The sequence below is a fragment of the Elgaria multicarinata genome, chromosome 8 (genome assembly GCF_023053635.1).
Source record: "Elgaria multicarinata webbii isolate HBS135686 ecotype San Diego chromosome 8, rElgMul1.1.pri, whole genome shotgun sequence".
NCBI lineage: Eukaryota > Metazoa > Chordata > Lepidosauria > Squamata > Anguidae > Elgaria > Elgaria multicarinata.
Window position 1 is genome coordinate 37,752,954 of NC_086178.1, and position 25,144 is coordinate 37,778,097.

Sequence of the window (25,144 nt, forward strand, 5' to 3'; positions counted from 1 at the left end):
CCGTGGCTGCAACAATGAACAAACAGGGCCGGTGGAGCCCTGTTTGATCGCTCTCTGATTGGCTGAAGGTCCATCCCTTGCCCGGTGGACATGTCCCGCTCATTGCCTGCGCACAGGCCTTGAGGGAGGGTGTTGCTGGCAGGGTGGTGGTGGACAGGAGCACCGAGCAAAAAGGGTTTCACCAATCCCCATTTTCCTGTGGCACAGACAGATCTTACCCTGGTTGGTTGCCCCAGAGCTCCCTTCCAGCTCAAGAAGATGTGGAAGAGCGGCTCCCACCCTCCCTTTGATATAAGCTCCCACCTCCTTCATGTGGGGACAATGCAAAGAAGCACAAATACAGGAATTTGAGGGCTCACGGCGCCAATGTGCCATCGTCAGGACAGTCCCCAGCTTATGTAACTTAAGGCGTAGAATCTTACTGAATTATTCTCTATATTCTATCATTGCAGAACCTCCCAGAATGCAATCCTATGCATGTTTAGACAGTTGTAGGGTGATTTTCTGTCTAAGCATTCATAGGATTGCACCCCAAATTCCCTTCTTAGGAATAGATAATCTTCCCTTCTTAGTAAGGGGCAGTGGCACTTCAGTTATAGAATGCCTCCCCAAAGATGTTTCCAGTATTCCTATTATTAATAAAACATTTTTATTTACTCAGTTATTTGATATATTTTAATTCAAGTAAATCTTAGTCTGTTTAAATGTTTTATCTTCTCATTTTAGCTTTCCTTTGTGTCCTATTATATTTATTTTGTGTTGCACAGTGCCCTGAAATCTAAATCGGGAGGGGTTTTCCAATGTTAGGCATGAATCAGCCAAGGTAGGCCCCTTACTGTGTTACAAAATGATCCTATGCATATTTATTCAAATTTAAGTCCAATGGAGTTCAATGTAACTTCCAGATGGACAACTCCTAATCAGAGGGCATTGTACCACCATTTGGTCTTTCCTCTCTTAGCAGATTTTTTTAGTGATAATAAAAAAAATGGGGAAAGCAGTGGAAAAATAGGGGAGGGTTGCAAATATAAGATCTTCTGGAACCCTGTAACATTCCATGTTTGATGTAGGGCAATTGCACAATAAAAGCCTCATCTGGAAATACACTTACACCCTAGTAAGGGTGGATAAAAAAATATTATTACTTATTTATTTATATAGCACCAACAATGTACTTGGTGCTGTACAGAATATACAAATAAAACAGCAATACCCTGCCTAGAGGCTTACAGTCTAAAATCACATTAAAACATATGAAGAGGGGGAAGGGGTTACACAAAACAGAAATAAAGGAATAATCATAACAATGAGAACAGTAAATCAGGCTAAAATACCAAAAGCTATGGAAAACAGATGAGTTTTCAAATGCGTTTTAAAATAGCCCCAATGTCCCTTTGATTTCAGTGAGAAATATTAAGTATGTACTGATCTTTCCCACTGAAAATGGCCGTTTAAAAGGTTTAACTATGGATGGACCACATAATAGCCCAGTTCGCAGGTAACAAGAAGCCACCATGGAGGAATTTCCCCATGAGACTTTTGCTGCAGCAGCTGCCATGTACAATACAGTGCGAGCTCACTGTACCTTGCTGTTATGTGTGAACATGGGTTCTGTGTGGCTTGTCAGGCACCCCCAAAACCTACTTTCATTGGGTTTGCATGTAACGGGAAGCTGTGGGGGCTTGGATTGTTCACTTGGTGCCCATGGGGCCACAACCCACTGTGGCTAGTAAGCCATGGTGGGCTGCGGTGATTGTGCAAACCATGTGACTTCCTCTGCATCCCTCTTAAACAGCAAGCTGCATTTCGTCCTGGATCTTTACCATTTATTTTCATTCCATATCTATGTGTGCTGTATTTATTTATTTACTTACTACATTTCTACATGGCCCAATAACCAAGGCTCTCTGGGTGGTTCACAATAGTTAAACCCCCTAAATACAACATGTTAAAATATAAAATTTTTAAATGTTTAAAACATAAAACCGAAATATACTGTATGCTGGCCAGCCTGATTCTGTCTCCCTTCTATAGTAGGTTCTGCCTCTTTCTCCTCAAATCTCCCCAGTCATCTTCTGTCTCTCGCTACAGAAGAAAACAAACCATAATTCACGCTATGTAGAGTGAAGCATTGTGAGTGAACAGGTTGCTGCCAGGATTGTACCTGATGAAGCTCCATGAGGCAGGCACAAAAATTAACTAACTGCATACAATATTTCTTACAGAACAAAATTTGTATCCTATTTTCTTCATTTGCCAACTGTCAAAGGATCAGAAACAGCTGGTATGCCATGACACCATGTACTGCTCCTCCTCTGCAGTTTCTGTCCTGTTCTTCAAAATGTCAGAGAACTTAAAATAAGTGCCTAGCTTTCATGGGAACAGAGGAAATCTCAGTAACACGTACTCTTTGTACATAGTAACAGCCAATGTAATTTCTTCTATAATTATTGCTCCCATGCATAGGTGAGCAAGAGGATTTGTGCATAAGCGATATGCATAAATCATGTATGTATATTTAAGGTACATTAATATTGTTTTTACTGGCTACCCCCTATTCCCAGATGAAATGACAGCCACAATACAGAGACAAGAGGTTAATCTAGAATGGAGGAGGTGAAGCAATTGAATACATCTGATAACCATACTACATTTAGGGGCTTACCTAGAAAACCAGGAATTCATGCTTCAAATACCTTATATCCTTTGCGCAATGATCCCCCAAATTCCAGTGCAAAGACAATAGTATGATATTTGCTCCAAGCACAATAGATTCTTAAGGGAATATCCATACTGCTGTTTGCTCACTTAAAAACACACACAGGGTGAATGTGTACTCTGGAGTTGGGACCGCATAGCCTTCAAGAATGTAATAAACCAAATAAAAGCAAAAGTCTTAGAAATGATGAGGCAGGGTGAAGGTAGCCTTCCTGGAATCTGTCACTTAAAGAACAAACAAAAGGCTGGATGAGCACTCCCATTCAAGAAAATATTTAGCCTCCAAGGAATTTTATAACTCCTGGGTGCTCAATGACAGTAGTGGTGAAAGGTCAAACTAGTTGTGGTGCTATTCATGTCTTTAGCCCTGGCATGCATGATTTTTTAAACAAATAGCTGGTGTGTCCACTCCAGGCTGGATCATGATCTTGTGTGTGGGAGAGGGCTTTAGTACATCCTCCCTGTAGTATTCTCAATCGAAGGGGTGGCATGGACTGGATATGTGAGTCACACTAGGAATTTGCTGTGGAAGGAAAGATCTCATTGATGTCAATGGAAGTTTTTCTCCCATTATAAATAGCTGATGTCTGATTCAGAGCAGGACTGTAACAGAAGGAAAAAACTAAAGTGCCCCCCCCCCCCCATGCCATGATCCCAATCTACCTTATCGGGTTCTTGCATCCGTTTTTAATAATAATAATGATGATGATGATGATGAATTCCAGGGCTAAAGAAATGAATAAACTCACATCCCATTTGTCCCCAAAAGAGCTTTTTCACAACTGCGGCTGGCATGCCTACATGGGTGACGGCTATGCTCTTTTCTGAATAAGGCAAATGTGGTCACAGTTCTTCATGCCATACTAACATCCAGGCTGGTCTGCTGTAATCTTCTGTACATGGGTCTGCTCTTGACTGCTCAGAAAGCCATTATTAATGAAATTTCCACCCATTGCTCCTTGCGCTAAACATTGGTAGCCATTTTTGGTATGAATGTGTTCTTGCATGCAAGAGTGTAAGCCCTTTCCCCACAGCTAATAATCACAGATGCCAACAGCGAAGTTCTTTGGGACCTCATTGATACCATAAATGTGGATGTTCATCAGGTACAATCTTTGGCAGTAATTACCGACATCTCCTTCCCTACACAATTATTTGAGATTTGAACCCATCTCCTAGCTACCAGTTTTAAATTATCCTACACTTATCTTTCCCCAGTAAAGCAATTATTCAGCATTCATAAATCCTTTGTTTCTTAAACCCGTGACCATGTAATCATCTTCATTTGTCATTGTGCTGTTTGGTGAGGAAACCCTTGGCATGCACAACATTATTTTAGCCATTCAAGTCAAAAGCATTTAAGAATGCTAGAAGAACCATGCTGGATCAGACTCAAGGTCTATCTAGTCCAGTGGTCTACTCCCACTGTGACCAACCAGCTGCCTACAAGTAGGACATGAGTGCAATAGCACATACTTGGTTGTGTTCCCCAGCAACTGGTGGATAATCCATTTGTTCGACAAGGTTGCTGATCTTCAGCAATCACCCATATTTAAAATATTTCTCTGTTTATAGTATAAATTTTATATGGTGGTGAAGCATCTATGTTGTCACTTGCAGTGTTTCCCTTCCACCACCATTTGTCACCAGGAATGTGTGGTACAGAGATGGATGCATGTTGGCTTTCAAACATTATGACCACCATGTGCCATACTGCCATGCAGATGCACACTTTGATTGTGCCTCCGAAGGCATGGTTCATCCATCACTACGCCAGTATCAGAGGCTTATATACACCAATTGCTGGGGAACATGGGTGGGAGGGTGTTGCACCCATGTCCTGCCACTGTATGAACAGGGTGTTGGACTAGATGGACCCTTGGTCTGATGCAGCATGGCTCTTCTGTTCTTATGAGATGGGAATGTGTGTGTGTGTCTCTCTTAAACCTTTAGTTCAGTGGTTCCCAAAGTGGGTGGTACCACCCCATTGGGGGCGGTGGGATTGCATAGGGGGGCATTAAGAGGAAAGGGGTGGCAGGGGGGCGCTTGAGGTGGTCTTTTCTGAGAAGCGCCTCTCCAGAAGGTCTTAAAACCCAGGGACATTTTTATGGGAGAAGGTAGTTTGGTCCTAAGCCATATAGGGGAAGAATCCACACATGTATTAATACCGTTTAAGAAGAGTCCTTTTAATGGTGAATTGAAATGTTTCAAAAGCACCAAAACGCTAATGAAGAGACATACCCTGGTTGGTGTGCCCCGCCACGCTGGCTGCAAAACAGAGGCGTTTGCTCTCTTTTCCCTCCCTCCCTTGGCAAGCCTCCGGTGGGTGCTTTGGATTTTGAATAAAGTATTCAATTAATTGTTACTGGTTTGAATTTTAGAGCCTCGTGTGGCGCAGAGCAGTAAAGCAGCAGTTTCTGCAGCTGAAACTCTCCCTACGGCTTGAGTTCGATCCCAGCGGAAGCTGGTTTCAGACAGCCGGCTTGGGTCGACTCAGCCTTCCATCCTCCCGAGGTCGGTAAAATGAGAACCCAGTTAGCTGGAGGAAAAGTAATAACGGCCGGGGAAGGCAATGGCAAACCACCCCGCTATAAGGCCTGCCAAGAAAACATCAACGAAAGCTGGCGTCCCTCCAAGAGTCAGTAATGACTCAGTGCTTGCACGAGAGGTTCCTTTCCTTTCCTTTCCTTTGAATTTTATTGTTATTCTCTTCCTTAGTGGGTAGTTGAAAACCACTATTCTGAATAATGATTTTTATAGGGTAGGGTAGGGGGGCGCTGGGCATGAGTTTGTGGAACCAAGGGGGCGGTGACCTGAAAAAGTTTGGGAGCCGCTGCCTTAGTTAATGGGGATTAGTCTAAACTCCAAACTCATAGTTTATTTTTTTAATAGAGGTCATGTTTTCAACTAGCAAGGGCTGGAGGGGCAGAAACGCTGGCTCCACCAAAGAAGTAGAGACGCAGGAAATGTGTGTTGTTGTTGTTTTAGCTTCCTCTCCTTAACCATGAACAGTGACAAAGGCTTTTTGACAATAGACGCAGAAAGAGAGACAAGCTCTGGTGCTAATAAAAAAAAATCTTTAATATATTTTTCTTTAATTAGCTTGACACATTTCAGATAAAATTCTTCAGGAGCTGAAGGAAAACAGAAGTTAAAATACGTAACAATGACAAAAGAGTCTTCAGCTGAGATTTTGAGAGTGCAGTTCTCGGCGGGGATGCTTGAAAGAAAAAAGCTCAGGACTTTTTAGTTGTTGTTACTTATTTTAATTGTTTTTCTTCAGCTCCTGAAGAAGGGTTTTATCTGAAATGTGTCGAGCTAATTAAAGAAGAATTCATTAAAGAAAATATTGTTTTTTAGCACCAGAGCTGGTCTCTCTTTCTGCGACTGTATCGTGCTGATTTCCCCCTCTCCCCCCCCCCCACTTTTGACAATAGCCGTTCTGTGGACAACTTAGCTATTGCTCACTTGGCAGGTGCAGACTGATGTATATAATAAGCATAAGGCTCTACCAAAGCCTCCCTTGCAATTTATACTGCAGGGAAGGGGGGATTTTTTATTTATTTATTACATTTATATACCGCCCCATAGCTGAAGCTCTCTGGGTGATTTACAAAGATTAAAAGTCTGAACATTAAAAATCAATACACAAAACTTAAAAACAAAAACAGCTAACATTTAAAACAATTTTTAAACTCTCAGCCAGACCAAAGTTAGTTCTAGAATCAGTTAAAACTCAACATATGCTGTTAAATGCCTGGGAGAAAAGAGAAATCTTGACTTGGCGCCGAAAAAATAACAATGTTGGCACCAAGCGGGCCTCATTGGGGAGATTGTTCCATAATTGGGGGGCCACCACAGAGAAGGCCCTCTCCCTTGTTGCCATCCTCTGAGCTTCCCTTGGAGTAGTCAGCCGGAGGAGGACCTTCGTTGTTGAAAGATCCCTTTGCCCATGTTGCAGCTTGGGGTGATGTTTTTTGGATTAGAAGCTCTCCTGGAGACCAGATGGAATGCTGCTGGGTCAGGATTTGGCTCCCCCCATCCTCCGCACTGTAAGCCTAAACCTGCTCTAAGCATTGGCCCCTGAAGCCACGTCAGACCCACCTATCCATAATTACCCAGTTCTCACTAAATATCCTTCCCTCTTTCTGACATAGTTCCTGCAATGCCTCCCATCTCATTTTGGATTCTAGCTTCTGTGTTTTCTCTCTCTCTGCACTTCTAATCCCTCAAATATTATAGCACAGTGTTTCCACATCCACCCAAATGAAAGTCTTCCCAAAAATATTCACTAGTCAGCATGTTGTGAACATCATTTAGTCCCCATTCCCCAAGATTTGAAAGGTAAGTTATTGTGTGGCCACACCATTAAGCATGTGGGATTTTAATATTAAATTAGTGTAAATCTAAACAAAATTTTAAAAATCATAGGATTCGGGGCACTAAATTATTATCTCGCTTTTCAAAGCGCCAGAATAAATCATTATCTTGAATGTACTTCCCTCAGAGTGACAAATTTCAGGATATTTGGCTAACTACATTATGCAGGAGAGGTTAAAATAAACATGTCTATGAAAAAATCCATTTAAAAATAAAGGTGGGTTATTTTAATGAATGAAACTCGTTATAGTCATTAATATTACAAATTAAGATGCTTTTCATAGTTCTGAACACCAGATTTTAATCGTTTTTTAAAAACAAAACAAAAACAAAATACATATGCCATTATGTAGCAAACCACTGTCCTTAACAATATGTACCATGATTTAGACTTGTTTTAATTCTAATTTGGTCAGTAATACTTTACCCATTATGCTGATATAATAAATTTCAATAATGATTTATAAACATGACATTGCCATCTTAAAACTGCTTTTCTATAAATTGAAGCGAGCAGACAGAATTACAAAGTTATTGTGTTTTATGAAAATATACAAAGCCCTCAAACATAACAGAAGCTATTATTTTCCATATGAATTACATAATTATAGAAAATACTTGTAAAAGTATCGCTATGTATAAATATTACACATTATTGGCTTTGGTCTATAATCATTAACATACACGTCATTTTAGAAAATGTCATAATTTCTTTATTTGAAATACCTCACTAAAGTGAGACTATATTTTCTAATTGAAAGGGACTCAAACCAAAGCTGCTAAACAACCCCGAGATGTTCTCAGTATACAATTAACTTCTTTCAATACTGATATCAGTTGTGGGATATTTATTTTCTTGCAAAACAACAACCAGATAAATTTAATATAAGTATACTATCCTTATTTGCTTACTGCAACCAAGGATATTTATTTTAAATAATGTATAAACATGGACATACAAGGTCAGTGTCAGATGAAGTATTATGGATGTTCCCTAAAGCATACTCATGGGCCCCGTTCAGACAACACGCTAAATCATGCTGCTTAACTACAAAATGGTTAACAGAATGCATTAGCCTTAATGCATTCCATTAACCATTTTGTGGATAAGCAGCATGGTTTAGCATGTCTGAACAGGACCATGGTATAATAAAACATATGCCAAAGTTAGGACTGGGGTGCTAGTCAGAAAGTTCACTACTGCGATATAAAGGGCTGATGTGAGCAAGATTTATCCCAAACAGCCTTTCAATTCAATAAGGGGGGTAAGATGAGTATGAAGAAGCCCCAAAACTGAGATGTCTAAAGACTGTGAGGGGGCATTAATTCCATTATATGGGAGCCAGAAGACTAGCCTATCTTTTCCTGGTGTTACGCTGGCAATTTGGAGCCATTTAGACAGTGTAGGCATTTACTTAAGCATTTAGACTTCCGTAAGGACAGCAAAAAAGTTTACAGAAGAGCTCTAAAAATTAAGATTTGTAGGGTCCAACAGAGTTCAGACATATCAAGGATTTTACGAAGTCTTGAGTCACCCATGGGGGCAAGAATGCATTTCTACAAGAAATCAAACTTTTCATTGGTAACAAAACATTAAAGGAGAGAGAAGGTGCCCAACAAAATAAAGCAAATGAAGAGATTAAAATAAAACCCAATGATTAAGCCTTTCATGACAGCTCTATAAATCCTTGGCATTAGGAATGGACCATGTTGTTTCTGCAAACTAGTAAAATAGGTCTGTGTCATAGTACACCACTAAGATTTTTGGGAATTGCGTAGTCTGGGAGACAGTGATTGAAACTATGTTGGAAGATACGGACTGCTTATGATATACAACTCGTATCAAGAGTAAACTAGCAACTGTATAATCATGATCATATGATGACTATGCATATATGCACTTGATGACTATACAGGTATAACCCAAAGATGGTCAACCTGAACGGCCGAGAAAAGTCAAGTATTTAAGAATATTGGCCTTGGATTAAATCTAAGGACAGAAACTAAACCTCACCCCCATCGGTGCAGCTGTGTATCTAGAAGGAGATCAGTATAGGCCAGTGATGGGCAACTTGTGGCACTATAGTAGTTTTGTCCTACAGCCCTCATCAGCATTAACCGGCATAGCCAATGGGGAGGGATCATGGGTGTTTTAGGCTAAAACATCTGGAGGCCCACATATTGCTCAGCCCTGGCAAAAGGCTTAATAGAATCATCTTCCTTGTCTGGTCCTTAGACATGTATGCACAGAGGCACACACACTGTAATGTGCCAGTTGTAACTTTCAGTGGTAGGCCTGTGTGTAAGTCCCATCTGCACATCTAGCCATCCCTTTCCTCCCTCAGTCCCTTGCAGATTAGTCCTACGTGAATGGCAAGTAATTTGTGGGCCAGAAATGGCTGTAGTACACATGGAGACTAGTATGGACTTCCCATGGAAAGTTATGGCGTGAATGCTACAGCAAATGCATGGCCAAGGACCAGGAGGGCAAGAGAGGAAAGAGAGCTCTGTTCAACTTTGTATCAGTTATCTACTTCTGTGTGTGCAGCTATGGCTGACCCTGTTCAGATGACACGCTAAGCCATGGTGGTTAAGCATTTTGAGCTAAACATTATGGCTTAACATGTCATGTGAACCATGACTGAGTGTGTCATGTGAACCATTCCTAATTATGGGGGCTACGTAACCATGGTTTAAACACGCTCACTACCCATTTGCTGCAAAAGGGTTAGTGGCCTAACCATGGCTTAGCGTGTTGTCTGAACAGGCCCGCTGTAAATATTTAAGCAACTCAGTTGTTGATCAAGCTATGTACTTGACAGCGCTAGTGTGGGGAGCCTATGATACACTGTAGTACAGTCTTAATATCTTTTTTAATTATTATAATTGTTATGATTATCATTCCTAAGTCTGTTCTCTAACAGCATATTCAGACTCTAGAATAGTTGGATGTACTTTTTCAAATGTCATTTTTGTAATCTTTACCAGATGCTGTACAGCATACACATTAGACTATGGCTAAATTTAATTTCCAAATTAAAGTGTTGAATTCTGAACAAATTAAAATTACATTCCAGTTAGGAATACAGGGTATAGTTTCTTTTATCTCTACTATAAATTCTTTAATATTATTATACTCTGAATCTATATATTTTATCTTTATTTTGTCCAGAATGCTTCAGACTCTTTACAAACTAGTTATAATCCAGTTTAACAGTGAATTACTTATAATATCATTTTAAAAGGTTTCAGTTAGCCATATTCTTGTTTGCCTCCTTTTAACTGTAGACTTTGTTCCGTGGGACATAAATGTCTGCTTCAACTTCTATCAAGCCATCATGCTACATGAGAAATTCTATACAATTCCCATTTTTGTTTTTTATGGCACATTTTTTTCATGTAATAAATATTTATATGCAAAGCAACACCTCACGTTTTAGTACTTCCATAAGTCTGGACATTCCCCCACCCGTGACTTAAGTTCACTCTTCTTTCTATGTTCTTTAATCCACTGAACGTTTTTCTTACTCAAACTCCAATCCCTGATGTGTGTTATTGAATGTTACTTGCTTCATGCCCATCTGCATTAATTACATTTTGAGTTTGTAACAGTTTAGTTGTTTGCTGTCCCTCTGAATTGATGAAATGTTGACTTATAAATGGCTTAGTGCTTTCCTTAAACAAATTGTCTTTTCTATCCTCTTGCTTGGGTTTTTTGAATAAATGCTTCTTCTGATGCATTCCCAGAGCAGCTGCTGTCTTGCAAACCTTGGGGCACTGAAAACACGCAAACCCTTTCCCACTCTGCTCACGCTGATGTCTTTGCTCATGGTTCCGTTTGGTAGAAAGATATAAGAAACTCTGAAAGCAAAACTGACAGTGGTAACGCTTTTCCCCTGTATGAATTCTCTCGTGAATTTTGAGTGTTTCGTTTAGAGTGAATGCCTTGCTACAATACTGGCAGACAAAATCCTTGACAGCTAGGTGGGTGCGTTCATGCTTCTGTAAGTTGCCTGAGACTGCAAAGCTCTTTCCGCAGGTTTTGCAAGGGTAGGGTTTCTCTCCTGTATGACATCGCATATGCATCCTTAGAGCAGATGGACTCTGGAACTGCTTTGGGCATAACTCACAAGCGTAAGGCTCTGATGTTGGTGTGTCCCAGTGTAAATGATCCTGGGTTTCTTCAGCAGAAGAGTTCTCCCTTTCACAGAGCTCACAATGAAGATTTGGCATATTCCCATCATCTTCTTGGCTCTTTTCTCCAGGGAGGTTCCTGAGTGCATAATTTGTGACAAACGTCTTTCCACTTTCTCTGCTGGGATCTCTGGTCTTGTACTTTTCTCTCCATTTTGCCTTTCTCATTTTCCTTAGCTGTTTAGATTTCTTTTTTGGTTTGTAATTGTAATACGGCCGCCATGGTTTATCGTTGGAGTCATGGTCACTTACATCATCACACATTTCATTGAGTTCAATGTAGTCTGATCGACAAACTCGAGACATGCTTCTTTCTCTTTTCTCCCGTTCTGAAACCTGAACTGTATGATCTTCTTTGGATTCATATTTAGATCTTCTGCCTTTTTTGTAAAACAGTTTGGACCCCAAAATATGTCTCTTCACAATAGCTTCATTCCCAATTTTAACTGTGATTTGACAAAGAGGAGCAACATTACTATCAGCAGATGTTCCCGGTAATGCAGGTTTTGCAATGTAGGTTTCAGTCTTACTTGAAGGTTCAAAAGTATCTGTAGGTGTGTTAGAAGACATCCCTGTATTTGCCACATACTTTAACTCTTCTGATGTTTCTTCTCTATCGTATAGTGATATTTTCTTCTTTTCCTTATTGCTTCTTGTTCTCACATTGCTTTTGCTACCATCTGACCCATGTATGCGGTCATCGCTTGCTACTTGGCTGGTTGTAATATCTGAGGTTCCTATGTTGCTATTACTTCCTATGGCATTGACAGCATTGCTGTGCATTATTACAGATGAAACTCTACTACTATGCACTATCACAGAGGATGCTTTGTTATAATTAATAACGGAGGTTGAGTTTTCACTGGCATTGCTACTGCTAATTGTTTGAAGAAAGGAATCATATTCCAGAGGACCAGAGTTAGGTTCAGTGGAAGACAATGGTCTTCCAGGAGCATAAGTATCACTTTTAAGGTCTGCTTCTGATGAACCAGCTTCCCATGAAGAAATATTTGGAGGGTTCACAGGTACTGCTGTTGCATCACTACATGAAGATGTATCCAACGAAATCGTTGTGTTTGACAACATCTTGTGTGGAAAATCTAGTGATGGCAGCTCAGAAGTGACAGTATTCTGAATAATACAGGTACTAGAAGGGACTTCATTAACTTGTATGCTTTCTTGTATGCTTTCAAAGGAAGGGTTTCCATAGCTTTTATATGGTGGCCTTTTGCATTTCATAGGCAAAAGCCTATAAAGTTTGTAAGGATATACACTTGGTTTCAAGCTGCCATTAGCAGTTTTCTTATTTACTCCAAGCCGGTGGTCAATTGCATGGAAAGATTTCTGGTGGTTTTTGAGTATGTAATATGTCATAAAAGTCTCAAGGCAGAAGATACACTGGTATCGCCTTTCTCCTGTGTGCCAGATTTCATGTCTGGTACGGTATTCTGCTAAAGCGAATACTTTGTTGCAGTAATGGCAAGGGTAAGTTCTTCTCCACGAATGAACATTTGAATGTCTTCGGAGGCTAGACAAAGTAACATAGGTACGTTTGCAAACGGTGCACGTATAAAGTATCTGTCCGTCTACAACTTTAACAAAGTGGTCTGTTTCTGGCATTGAGCAGTTTGTGACAGGAAAATCAGTAAGCTCATTTTCAGTCAATGTGGGTTCTGGGTTTATATAGGAGGTGCCAGTTTTTCCATTTGAAGTAGCAAATTTATCTAAACAACTCTGTTCATTTTCACTTCGAACACACAAACTGTCCAATTCCCTACATACTTGCTCATGTGTCTCTAGTCCAGAAGTACTTTCAAATTGTTTGCTACAGTATTTGCAAACAAAAGGTTCTTGAGGTTGTGAGTGAAGCTGAAGATGAGTGCTGAATTGAGTTCCATCATTGAATGATTTAGCACAACAGTTACAGTTATAAACATGTGGAATGACTGCGACTATTGATCCAGAAATATGATCAGATTTATTTTCATCTTCCTTAGAAGGGAGAACATTGCCAGTATTTGGGTTGGATTTTTGGAAAGAAATGGTGTGATCATTTTCTATGTTTTGGTGACCTTCTGCACTGCTTCCTTTGTTGGTTGATATCTTCACTGTAGGCGCATCAGTGACCTGGGAGTTAAAAATAGCCTTTGCTGTACTATACGTTTGCATTACTGATTCGACTAGAGGTATTGATTGGACAACTTCAGAACTATCTTCACCCATTTTACAAAATGGATTACTTTCGTGATAAAATGAATTTTGTTGAAAAGCATCACAACCTGTAGTAACTGCATAGGAATGTTCAGCTAATGTACTGACTCGTTCAACATCTTTGCAAGCACCATTCCTGTCCAGAGCAATATTGGAAGCTTTATTTGTTTCAGGCAATTTTTTAAAATTTGCTCTCAGGTCAAGTGGAGAAAACAAATTATTACTATTCTCAGATTCAAAAATTGAGTATGCATTTGTGATTCTTGGGCCATTTGTGATGGCCGAGTCTTCTTGTCTTTTTTCTTCTTTCACTTCACCTCTTTCAGTATTGCAGAATGAGTACAGACAAGGAGAATTTGAAAAGCTCTTTTCTGAAAGATCTTCCAGAAATGATATTCCCAGTTTTTTCCCTGCAGCTGCAAGGTCTAAAACACTCTCCTGTCTTTTAACGATGATTGTAGAGCTGTAGATATAATTAAGTATTTCTGTGAACACTTCAGCCTTGAGGTCATCGAGTTCCAGCACATGTCCAGAAATACAGATCGCCCGACTCCAAAATATATTTTTGAAATAAAGGCTCGAAGCAGCCAGGACATTGCTATGAGCTTTAAATTTGGTGTCCTCCACAATTATCGTGACATCGCATAGAACACCCCGAATGCGTTGTTCATTTAAGACGGAGAGGACTGTGTCACTGTGGAAATCATCTTTGAGATCCTTGGAATGGGACATGATGGTCATCTGTTTAAAATAAAAGAGATTTTAAAAAAAGTTAACAGGATCAAATAGCAATATTATGTCTTGCTCAGTAAAATCTCAGTACTTTTTGTTTCTTTTAGACACGGATGTTTATATAAATAATTGCATTATCTAAGCTTTAAGGAGCATTTTTTTAATTTATCATATAGAGAATTTTGAGATTCTATGTCTATCAGCAGTTCATTGACAGGCCAGCTATGGAAAAGGTAACAACTTCTGCATACTCAGATGATTCCCAAGTTATGCAGAAAAAATAATGTTTGAGTTCTATTTTTTATTTTAAGAGCTTCTCTAAATGAGTGATTTATAGCTCGGTTGTGATTGGCCACTCACAGAAGTTTGTGGGTTTATTACATGATGTTGACAACATCCAGAGACCCTCCCGTGCTGTCCCCTGGAAATTGCGGGTTTAAAAACCTCAGAGATAATATGGGAATATCCAGGAAATTGCACCACCTCCCAGTGTGTAATCTTGGAGTTGCGCTATAATTCCACCACTAGATGGCTCTGTCTCATTAAAGTGAATTGAACACATGGAGCAAGCAGGCAGAAGTAGTATTCAATTTCAAACCATGTGGCTGCCCATATAATGGCACAGATCACTTCTCAGAAAGAAAGGAGATGCAGAAAGCCACGGTAAGGCAGCGTGGGTTTTTTTTTTATTGTAGAGAAGCCTTAAGAGACACTGCAATGGGAAGGGTTGGAGGAAAAGTGCTTCCTTCAATCCTAATAAATCACTCCTCCAATGACTCTTTAAACTGAGAAGAGGGGGGCAGAGCCCCCAAAAGCTTATGACTGGTGAGTGGTGAAATTAGGGTCCAGATATATGTCTGGAGAACTTCCTGACAGATTATGTTTACCCCTGCTGTACTTCATGTACATTTCCACTTCCTCATTCTTGTCTTTGATATTCTCCGTTAAGTCTATTTGCTCTGTGAATATACCATGGCCTTGTTTCCATCTGCTTTCCTCCCTATCTATGTCTGCATTTGCTCCTGCCTACCTTCACTAATCTTCTTGCCTTTGCATTTGTTTCTCCCAGCAGGCTGACAAATGTTGATTTGGGACTCTGGGAGCAACTTTGCCCAAGTTGATTTGGGCTTCATCCTGTTCTCCAGCTCTGCCTCCTGGCCTGCTTTGATTTTGCCCCTTACTCATCTCCATCTAGAATATGATCCTGCCTGCCCTTCTATCCCATAGAAGGCCTGATCCTGCGACTGAATATTGTGCTAAGGAAAGACTGCATGAAGCACAAACAGCCAACAGCTGAGAAACTTCCATTGGAGAGAACAATACTTGATAGGTAGTTCCTGTACAAGACAAAATAATATTGATTGGCTCCATCGTACATCATTTTTTATTAATATAAGAATCATTTCCCTATATAAATATAGTAATTTTACATTACATTAGAAGGCAGAGCAAAATTACATTTTAAGATTTCCTCAAGAACGTAGACTGTCTTTAAACTATTCTCACCCCAAATATGTTAAATTCAGTAGAAGTTTAAGTATAAGTGCAATTCCTGAAGTACCTAAACTTAGGTACTGGTTGAATTGCTTTTGTCTTTATCAGAAAGTACCATCTTAATTCATATGAAAATTGAACTACATTCTCTATTTGAAAAGTGGCTCTTCCAAGAGGAAAGTGATAGGATACCACCAGAAGGATATTTCTATGCTGTTGCAAAGAGGCTGTGAATAGATAAAGAATTTTTGACTCCTGATCTAAGCTTATCATAAACTGAAACATTTTGCACAAAGCTCTCTTCCTATGCAATCACACAAAGCAGCTGTTGGTGGCTTGAATCCAATGGAGCCAAACTACAAGAGCCAGAGCTTCAAAAATAAAATTTCCTAGAGATTTAGAAAACGTTTGAATATTTTTTTCTGGAATCGGGAAATATCCATAGTTACAGATGTAACTATGAATGATCAGGCATTGGAAACGAACATATTTTCTAAATCAGCAAGAATAACGGATGCATTCCTATTGGAACCATCCTTGATACTCATAAGCTCTGAATTGCCCTGTTCCAATTGAAAGATGAGCTCTTTGTTGCCTCTATTTTAATTTGCTTGGGGGGAGGGGATTAGGATACTTTGGATTCCTGGATCTGAGGTTGGAGACAGCACTCCAACCCCAACCCCAAGAGTCTGAGCTCGCCCTGCACAGCCCAGCACAGAGATAACCACATTGGTTGGCTGCCTCTCCGAGGTCGCAAAGCATGGATTTGAACTTTCCCCACACTTCCCCAGCCCTCCTTCCCTCTCACTCTGTGACACTTCAGCTAGATGGGCAAAAACGCCATCTAGCTAAAATGCAGAATGGTGTGTTGTGTGCAAAGGCGAAGATAGTCCTGCTCTGCATAAGATCCCCATCAGCCTCTGCCCAATAGGATTGTACCCTAAAGCATAATAAGTGAAGCAGTTTCAATGGGGCTATCATAAAGGCAATGATTAAAGACTAAATATAAAAACTAATTGCATTTACTAAGTCAGGCATAATGGATGTCAAATGGGATATAAAATAAAACATTAGCTGGGTCTAATACACTGTCTTCAGTCCAGCTGTCTTTGAGAATTTAGAATAAGAGAAATGGATATCTACCACTCTAATGGGGAGTTCAGGATTCTTAGATGGTATGCAGATAAAAAGTTCCAAAACGTGTTTAAAAAGAATCTCCAGGCAAGAATTCAATAAGTGTTAAAAATCCTTAGGTACTATCCATAAAAGTTGAGAAAAACCAAGGAAATAAAAGATTTTTTTTTTTAAAGACTACTTAGAAAATCAATATTTGAAAAGTACAGTGCAACGGAAGCAACATAGGACTGCCTTGGTCTGGAGGCCTGTCATAAAGGTTAAGCAGCATAGATGAAAAGAGAAATAGTTCCTCCTTTAAGGAGGTGTAAGCATACCTTATGCATCGGGCGGGGGGGGGGGGAGGTTGTAGTGAAGAAAGAAAAACTTAACTATGAATATTCAGAGAATAAAATTGCCTGCTTCTCCATTCTGGGAGAAAGCAACAGGCATGTAGCTAAATATATCAGAAAGAAGTAACAAGAGTCAACCCAGCAAATAACCACCCCTTTGCTTAAACCAAAGTGGTCCAGGCTCGGACGTCACACAGAAACCTAGGAAGGAGCCAATCATGGGTTGCTAAGTAAAAGGAGAAGAGAAGAGATGGGCACTCTACCTGTACACCATAAGCCATCAGATTTTTAAACTGATGGGCCGTCATTGTCAGCTTTTCTTAGTCTCTCCCTCTTCCTACCAAAGCAGAGGAAAACCATTTCAGTGTTTGTGATCCATTGTTTTTGTTCACACAAAATCCAGGTATTGTGGGCTTTCTTCTTGTCCACAACTCCAGAACCCCAAAAACGAGTCCAACGATGTCCCAGCTAACACTAATTAAAGGCCTCAATGTCCTGGTGAGGAAACTGAAACAGACGAGTCATCAAAAGCCACAGGATTGTTAAAAGAAGCCATAAAAAGAACTATGCAAAATGAGGGAGTTCAGTTAAGAACCTAGTGTTTGCCACTAGGTGGATCTCCAGTGGTGGCAGGTGAGTTATACGGTGCAGCCACCATCGTGGAGCCTTCCCAGGGCATTCCCCTCATGCTCCGATTTTAAAAGGTTGTGTACTTTTCCCAGTTGGAGTGAGGCAATGACGGCACGTCTTGTCTCCTTGCTTTGAAGTTGCAGCAGAGGCGTGTCCCAGCTGATGCTGACCCCTGATTGGTCACCATCAGCTGGACAGGCGAGGGACACAAACACCCCCCCTTCTTGTTGTTCTCTCTGTCTTTTTTTTTTTTAATGGAAAGAAATAGGGGGACATTTGGTAATGTGAGCCACTGGTAGGAAGGCAGGTGAAAGAGATGGGAGCAGGGCTGGTGCGATGTGAGCCGCCCATACAATAACATTTCCGCACCTCTATGGTGTGGCAGATGGACGCCATGCTGTAGAGGTGCCTAAATGCCACTGAGCTGAATGAGACTTACTCTCATATAAAGGTATATAGGATTGCAGCTGGAGAGACTGAAATTCTATTTTGTTGGGGGAAATGCATTCAGAAAGTGATAATGGAAGATGGTAGCAACTCTTAGGTCAGATCCTGGAAAATGAGATTGGCAGTTCCAAGAACAAAAACACTGTATATAAATATTTTAATAAAAAAGAAAGAAACAAAGAAAGAAACAAATAGTTTGTGGGTATTTTACTACCCCAAGTCACATTCAAATGTATTTTGGGATAATAAAATGTCTCCCAAACAAAACCATTATGTGTGGTTGCAGAAGAAAGAAATGCCATTTGGCTTCCTTGTAGGGCAATTTTGTATCAATGGGATTTTTTTTTAAAAAAAAATTCTAATACTTTCTACTGGCTGGGACAAAAACAATCTCCTAGAAGGACTACACTGTAGACTTTCTGTATAAAATCTGGAGTGAAAACTGCATCCAGGATAGAATTTACCCATTGGAAGAAGGATACAAACAACTGTGGTTTAAAAGTAAGGGTTAAATATTAGCTGTTATTTATAAATAAGTATAAGAAGTACTGTTAGATGCTATTTATAAAATGAGATAAATATAAAGTATAAAGATGTTAACTATTAAATATAAAACTATGAAAATTATTGCTCCACCCCCAATATCCTCAGTATTCATTGTGATGTTTTTGGCAAAGGTCAGCAAACATAGATCTTAAGATTGTCTGTGAAGTACAGCTAACCACTGTTGAAAATGTCAGAGTCAGATAGCATTTTACAATGATAACATTACAAAGTTATTCTTGCGGAACATGTGTATTGCCGATTAAGAATTTATAATACCTTTATTAGGTAATGAAATGCTCTGAAATATGAAAATAGTAGCTACATGTATAAAAAGTAACTCTGGCGAATCCAAGCCCTCCCACTGATGCGAGACAATAAAGGCGTCTGCTGTGTAATCCACAAAGCTTTATTCAACAAATAAACATCTCTTTACCCCTGAAGGGACTGAGAATGCTAGGAGCTATCCTCTAAGCTTAATTTGGCTAACAAAGCTATGCAGTTGCCTTCAACTAAAGCAGGACTGTTTCCTACAGTCCAGCAGGCACTTTAGTTCAGGGAGGGTCTTTCAGGAGGAGCTTCTTACGAGCCGCTACTCTAAGGAACCGCCTCCCACCACCTCCCACCTCTGACCAGTTGACCCTGCAGCGGACTCTGGGATCTGTCAACTCTGATGTTCCCTCCCCCTCAGGCAGAGGCTGAGTTCTCAGGAGTGTGTGTGTGGGGGGGGGAAATGATCTCTGAGCCGTCTGCATTCTTGCTGAGAAGCTTGTCAGAAGATTCATCCTTGACTCTTGAAGAGTCTTGGAGAGTCTCCTTCCCCCTTCCTGTGTTAGCTGGTAAATTCCTGGTCCTCCTTCAGATTCTGAGTCTGATTGACCCACCCACCCCCAAACTGTTTTCCCCACACTAGTGAGAACAGCCTTGATCCTGACAGCAAATGAATTAGATTTTGTAGATGGTGGTTTCTGAATGAGAATGTCAGCCATTACATGTATATAAGAAGGTGGAGCTAGTCAAATATATGTCTGCTTGTAAGCTAAACCTCCCAGTTTGTGCCCAGAAGACACAGATATTAACAGTTTATACAAAGGCAGAAAAGGAAATGTTAGTTTACATAAATCAGAAGGATACTGACCTGAAATCTGCACTAGTTAACAGAGTTCTGTCTTTTGGACCCATATATAAAAACCTACATAAGTCTGGAGCTTGACGTACAAGAAAATATCTTCAGCATAAAGGCTACTGGCAAGAACTCTGCTTCAGGTGAGTGGCACAATCGTACAGATAATACTGCATTAGCAACTCTGCTTCCCATATACAAGGTCTGAGATTACGTCACCCGTGCTCATGTGATATGGAATTAGAAACACAAGCATCTGACGTCCAAAGTGGATTTCACAACTGCAGCTATTGATAGTTATTTTTTGAGTCCAGAAATACATGCTGTCAACCTTGCCTCCTAAAATCTGAAGTAACAAAATTTACTGGATTGATTCCTTTTCTGTCCTCCCACCCTGCAGGCAATGCAACAGAGCTACAATTGTTTTCAGAGGACTGATGGTTTGACCTGACATACTGTTCCTAAGTATACCAAGACTAATAAATCTTTAGTCAGGCTAATGAACAACTTGTAATAAATGAACAGGAAGGATTATTTTCTTGGTAGTTATTTTTAGCTCAATATTGGCGCATAACCTTAGAGACAAATGCTATTTTAGGAAGAGGCATGTGAATGTCTCCTTAATTTTGCAAAATTACTTTGCCATAATGTTTTCTTGAGAGTAACTGGAACTACAAGCTATTGTTCTCATGTTGTGTTTATCTGCTATATTTTTCAGTAGTAAACACTGACATGTCTAGTTGGGTCCTAAGTAAATTATAGTTAGGGCACAATCCTATGCATACATACATACTAGCTGGGGAATGCTTGGAGTTGTAAGATTTTTTTCTGTCCAAACATGCATAGGATTGTGCCCTTAGAAAGTTTAGTAACATGATTAGTGATCATTCTGTTACCAGTGTGTTAAACTTGGAACAGTTCGAGAAATGACTGAGCATAGCCTCCAAATGCTATGCCTTATGAAAGAGATGCTAAAACATCTCTTTAGAATATCAAGCTCTGCTGTTGTACCATTTTACCCCACTTCCTTTTATTAAACCACAAACATGCTCATACTTATTTCCTTAGATTACAGAACAATGTGTGTAAGCTTAGAATAATTCTTATTTCTCTTCGTTGGCTTCCAATTCACTACAGAATCCAATATAAACTTCTCCTGTTAACCTTCAAAGCTTTTCACGGTCTAGCTCCTTCCTATCTCTCCTCTCTCATCTCACACTATTGCCCTGCTCGTGCTCTTCGCTCCTCTGATGCCATGTTTCTCGCCTGCCCAAGGGCCTCTACTTCCCTTGCTCGGCTTCGTCCATTCTCTTCTGCTGCCCCTTACGCCTGGAACGCTCTTCCAGAACATTTGAGAACTACAAGTTCAACCGCAGCTTTTAAAGCTCAACTAAAAACTTTTCTTTTTCCTAAAGCTTTTAAAACTTGATGTTGTGCAGACTTCTACTGTTACTTTCTACTGTTAGTTTTACCCTACCCTGTGCCTGCTTACCCTACCCTGTACCTGCTTGCATTCTCTTCCCCTCCTTATTGTTTTACTATGATTTTATTAGATTGTAAGCCTATGCGGCAGGGTCTTGCTATTTACTGTTTTACTCTGTACAGCACCATGTACACTGATGGTGCTATATAAATAAATAATAATAATAATAATAAACCCAAAGCAGCATCCCCCTTCTTTTAAGAGAAAATAGTGAAATAATGTTGGCTGAAATCTATTACTGGCACACTTCCTGGAACCCCCATATTTCACACTGTTCCAGAGGGTTTCCCAAACCTCAGGAGTAGCTTTTTGTAGAGGTGCTAGTTGAGGGACTGCAACAGAAGGGGCCAATGGGAAAGCCCCACTACACAAACAGAATTCTACATATACTTCTTTGGATCCAATCCATTATTATTCCCTAATAAAAGGAAAAGCTAAACATACTTCAGTTATGTGACCAATAGCAGATCCCTCAGACATTATTATTATTATTATTATTATTATTATTAATTATTATTATTATTTACATTAATATAGCACCCCACAGCCAAAGCTTTCTGGGTGGTTTACAAAAGTTAAAAATAGTGAACATTAAAAAGAAATATACAAAATTTAAAACCATAAAAAACAAAAACAGACTATCCATTTAAAACAACTATTCTGGGGTCAGTTAAGAAACTCAGCATAAGCTGTTATGAAAGCAAACCACATTCACATACATTTTAACTACAGATACCAAATCAAAAATTTACCTCGGGTATCAATTTTTCCAAGGAAATTTAATGGTGAAGTTTTCCCACATATGTATGGAGATCTTGACATTCATTATATTAAGAAGAGCTATTATTAAGTTACTGAATTGTAAGCCTGAGGGCGGTGTCTGTCTTGGTGGGTTTTTTTTTAATTGATCTGAAACAGAACTGGTCCTACCATTAGGCACGGTGAGTCCATTTCCCCAGGCAGCAGAAACTGGGAGGCAGCAGAGAGAGACAGCTGAGAGAGACAGCTGTGTACCTTGCAACCTACTCTGCACTGGTTAAGTTAGCCTGCTGCCTTCAGGTTCAGAGGAGGACATCACCTCATCACTCGTGTTGAAGACAGATTAATTTGCCTGTCCAGGCAGATTTTGAACATGGAATGGGAGGGGGTGCCATCTTGTCCTTTGTTTCAGGCAGAAAAGTTTCTTGGGATGGCCCTGATCTGGAAGCCACTCTATAAACCTTTTCAATGCATGACTGATAGAGATATGACTAGTTTAAGATAGTTTGTGAATTAAAATATTGAAGTTGATGGCTAAATACCATTGATTTTGGTGATTCAAGATGTCACTCATTGTCTCATATTATCCCCATGAAGTGGGACAGGTAATATATTATTATTATTATTATTAATAATAATAATAATAATAATAATGAATTTGCTGCTCTATTGTCTATGTAAATTTTGATATCAAACAAAAGTATTAGGTCTAGCCGCCATACAACTGTAACTGCTTTTGCTCCCATCCTTCCCTTGTTTACCTCACTCTCTGCCTAAATTTAGATTGCAATCTTTTCAAGGCACAAAACCTTTGGAAAAAAAAATGTTTCAATTTTGAGTTTTAAAGATATTTACAGTACAATCCTGAACATGTTTGCTCAGTGTTCAGTAGAGCTTATTCTCAGGTGAGTATAGGATTATAGCAGTAATGTTTGTGTTTTTAGTTCTTCATTCTGTTCCTTTAGGACATCACTTTGATTATTTTTATCAGAAATAATATCAGATCCAAAAGGCAAATAAATGGATATGTCCTTGCTTATGCAACTTTATAAAGCACAATGCACATGGGATGGGGGAGATATTTAACTAATTTTGCACTTTTGAACCAAAACATGCACTGAAACTCAGTTATCCTTCATAATGTGTACTTCTCCAGATTTTGGCATGAAGTTCTTAGTCAAATAAATTGCATACAAAAAGGCATATATTAGGGGAAATTGAACCCCAAAATATGCATATCAGCGAAAATCATGTTAAAATGCATTATATTAGGGGAAATGTTTGCAAAAATATGTATATCAGGTAAAATTGTGTACAACAAAAGTGTGTATGAATTTTCATGTGAGCTTTTTAAAAAATCTGAGTTTGAGATTGCTTCAGGTGGGTTGCTCCATCGTCTAGAACTTGCATGCTGATTAAATTTTTTATATGCACCCCCCCCCCCAATTTTGGGGTACTCCTGAAAAAGGTAAAAAGGAGTGACTTTGTGAAGGACACAAGGGCCAGGCGATCAATACTGCACACAGCCTCTTGGCTACGAAGTGGAAAAATAGGTTCCCCCTGAGTTGGACCTGGAGAAGAAGATTGTATGTTTGACAAAACTGTGTTGAGTGGACTTCCACAGCAGCCTAAATACTAGATTGATGCATGTTCTGAATTCTCTTGAAATGGAATGTATTCCATGAACCTCTGTAATACTTTATGCAGTCCATCCTCTATCTGTCCTTATCTCATAGATACATTCTGTTTATCTTGCCTGTATGACCACAAGATGGAGCTACATGCAAAGAAGACTGCACCAAACTAATGGAAGCAAAAGTAGCTAACATGTTTCAGTAATATGAATGAACCATTCATAAATAGGCTGATAAAATTACCTATTCGCAGTTTGTGATTAACAAACCACACTTTTCATTTTTTACTATTAATATCAGTATCTTTTATTTATTGAATTTGTGTTGTGCCGCCTGAAAATGTTACCATGTTTCAGTTATTTAACATTTAGATGTTAAATATTTGCTTTCTAGTCATGATTTAGACCTGAGGCCATATATCAGTGTCAGATATAGCAATTTACTTCCATTTGCCAAAATTACCAACAAATTAGTATCAGCAATATACCGTTCTGCAGTTCGTGTGGCTAGAATAATTGTTTTTTAATTGGAAAAAAAAATCCTAGATTGAAATGAGAAGCCATGGTAACCATATTTATTGTGGGCATGTGGGTAATGGCTTGATAGCACAGTAGCAAATCCGGGTGTATGAATTTGCATAGTGCTCATGTCATAACAAACATCATGGGACTGTGTGTCAGCAACTGTAAAAAAACAGCTGTTGTTCTGCGATTGGCTGAGACATTGGCATTATCTCTTGAAACATGAAATAGCTTTGCAGATAGTCTAAGAGTGATCACACCTCAATTCCCCTGTAGTGAGAGGCACAGAGTTCTAAGGACGAGCATCAAACCAGCACCCCCTAAAGGGGCTGATTTTTTAAACGTGTTTATACCTCTCTAATAATGCAGTCCTAAGAGACATATAATCCATAATTAACCCTGCTGTGCATTTACAATGCACAGGGAATAACACAGCCAAGCCTACAAGTCCTGGAGAAGTAGGACTTTAACTTTTAGAATTTGCTATGTATTTATTCTACATGGAGCATGACCCAGTCAAGTACTTTGGAGTCCCATTGATTTCAATAGAAAAATCAAGCACCTGCTTAAATCAATGGGAAATTGAAATCAACAGGGCTGTAATGTGTTTTTGACTGGATCATGCCCTGTGTTTGTCTACCTGGAGGTTTTTTTGTGTTTTTTATAAAAAATCCATTAGTTATGCCATTGTGTGCTTTCTCCAGTATCTGAGGCAGTAAGCCTGTGTGCACCAGTTGCTGAGGAACATGGGTGGGAGGGTGCTGTTGCACCATGCCCTGCTTTGTTGGTCCCTGGCTGACGGCTGGTTG

The 25,144-nt window shown here is 39.6% G+C and overlaps 1 protein-coding gene across 1 annotated transcript in view; it reads right to left on the minus strand.

The window, feature by feature from the left end:
- Positions 1-10,496: 10,496 nt before the first annotated feature.
- Positions 10,497-25,144, minus strand: part of ZBTB38 (zinc finger and BTB domain containing 38) — a 32,287-nt gene continuing 17,639 nt past the window's right edge. Inside the window, exon 2 of the mRNA XM_063132164.1 lies at positions 10,497-14,244. Within this exon, the coding sequence (XP_062988234.1) occupies positions 10,651-14,244 (3,594 nt within the window). The 3' untranslated portion in view covers positions 10,497-10,650. The remainder of the gene's footprint in view (positions 14,245-25,144) is intronic.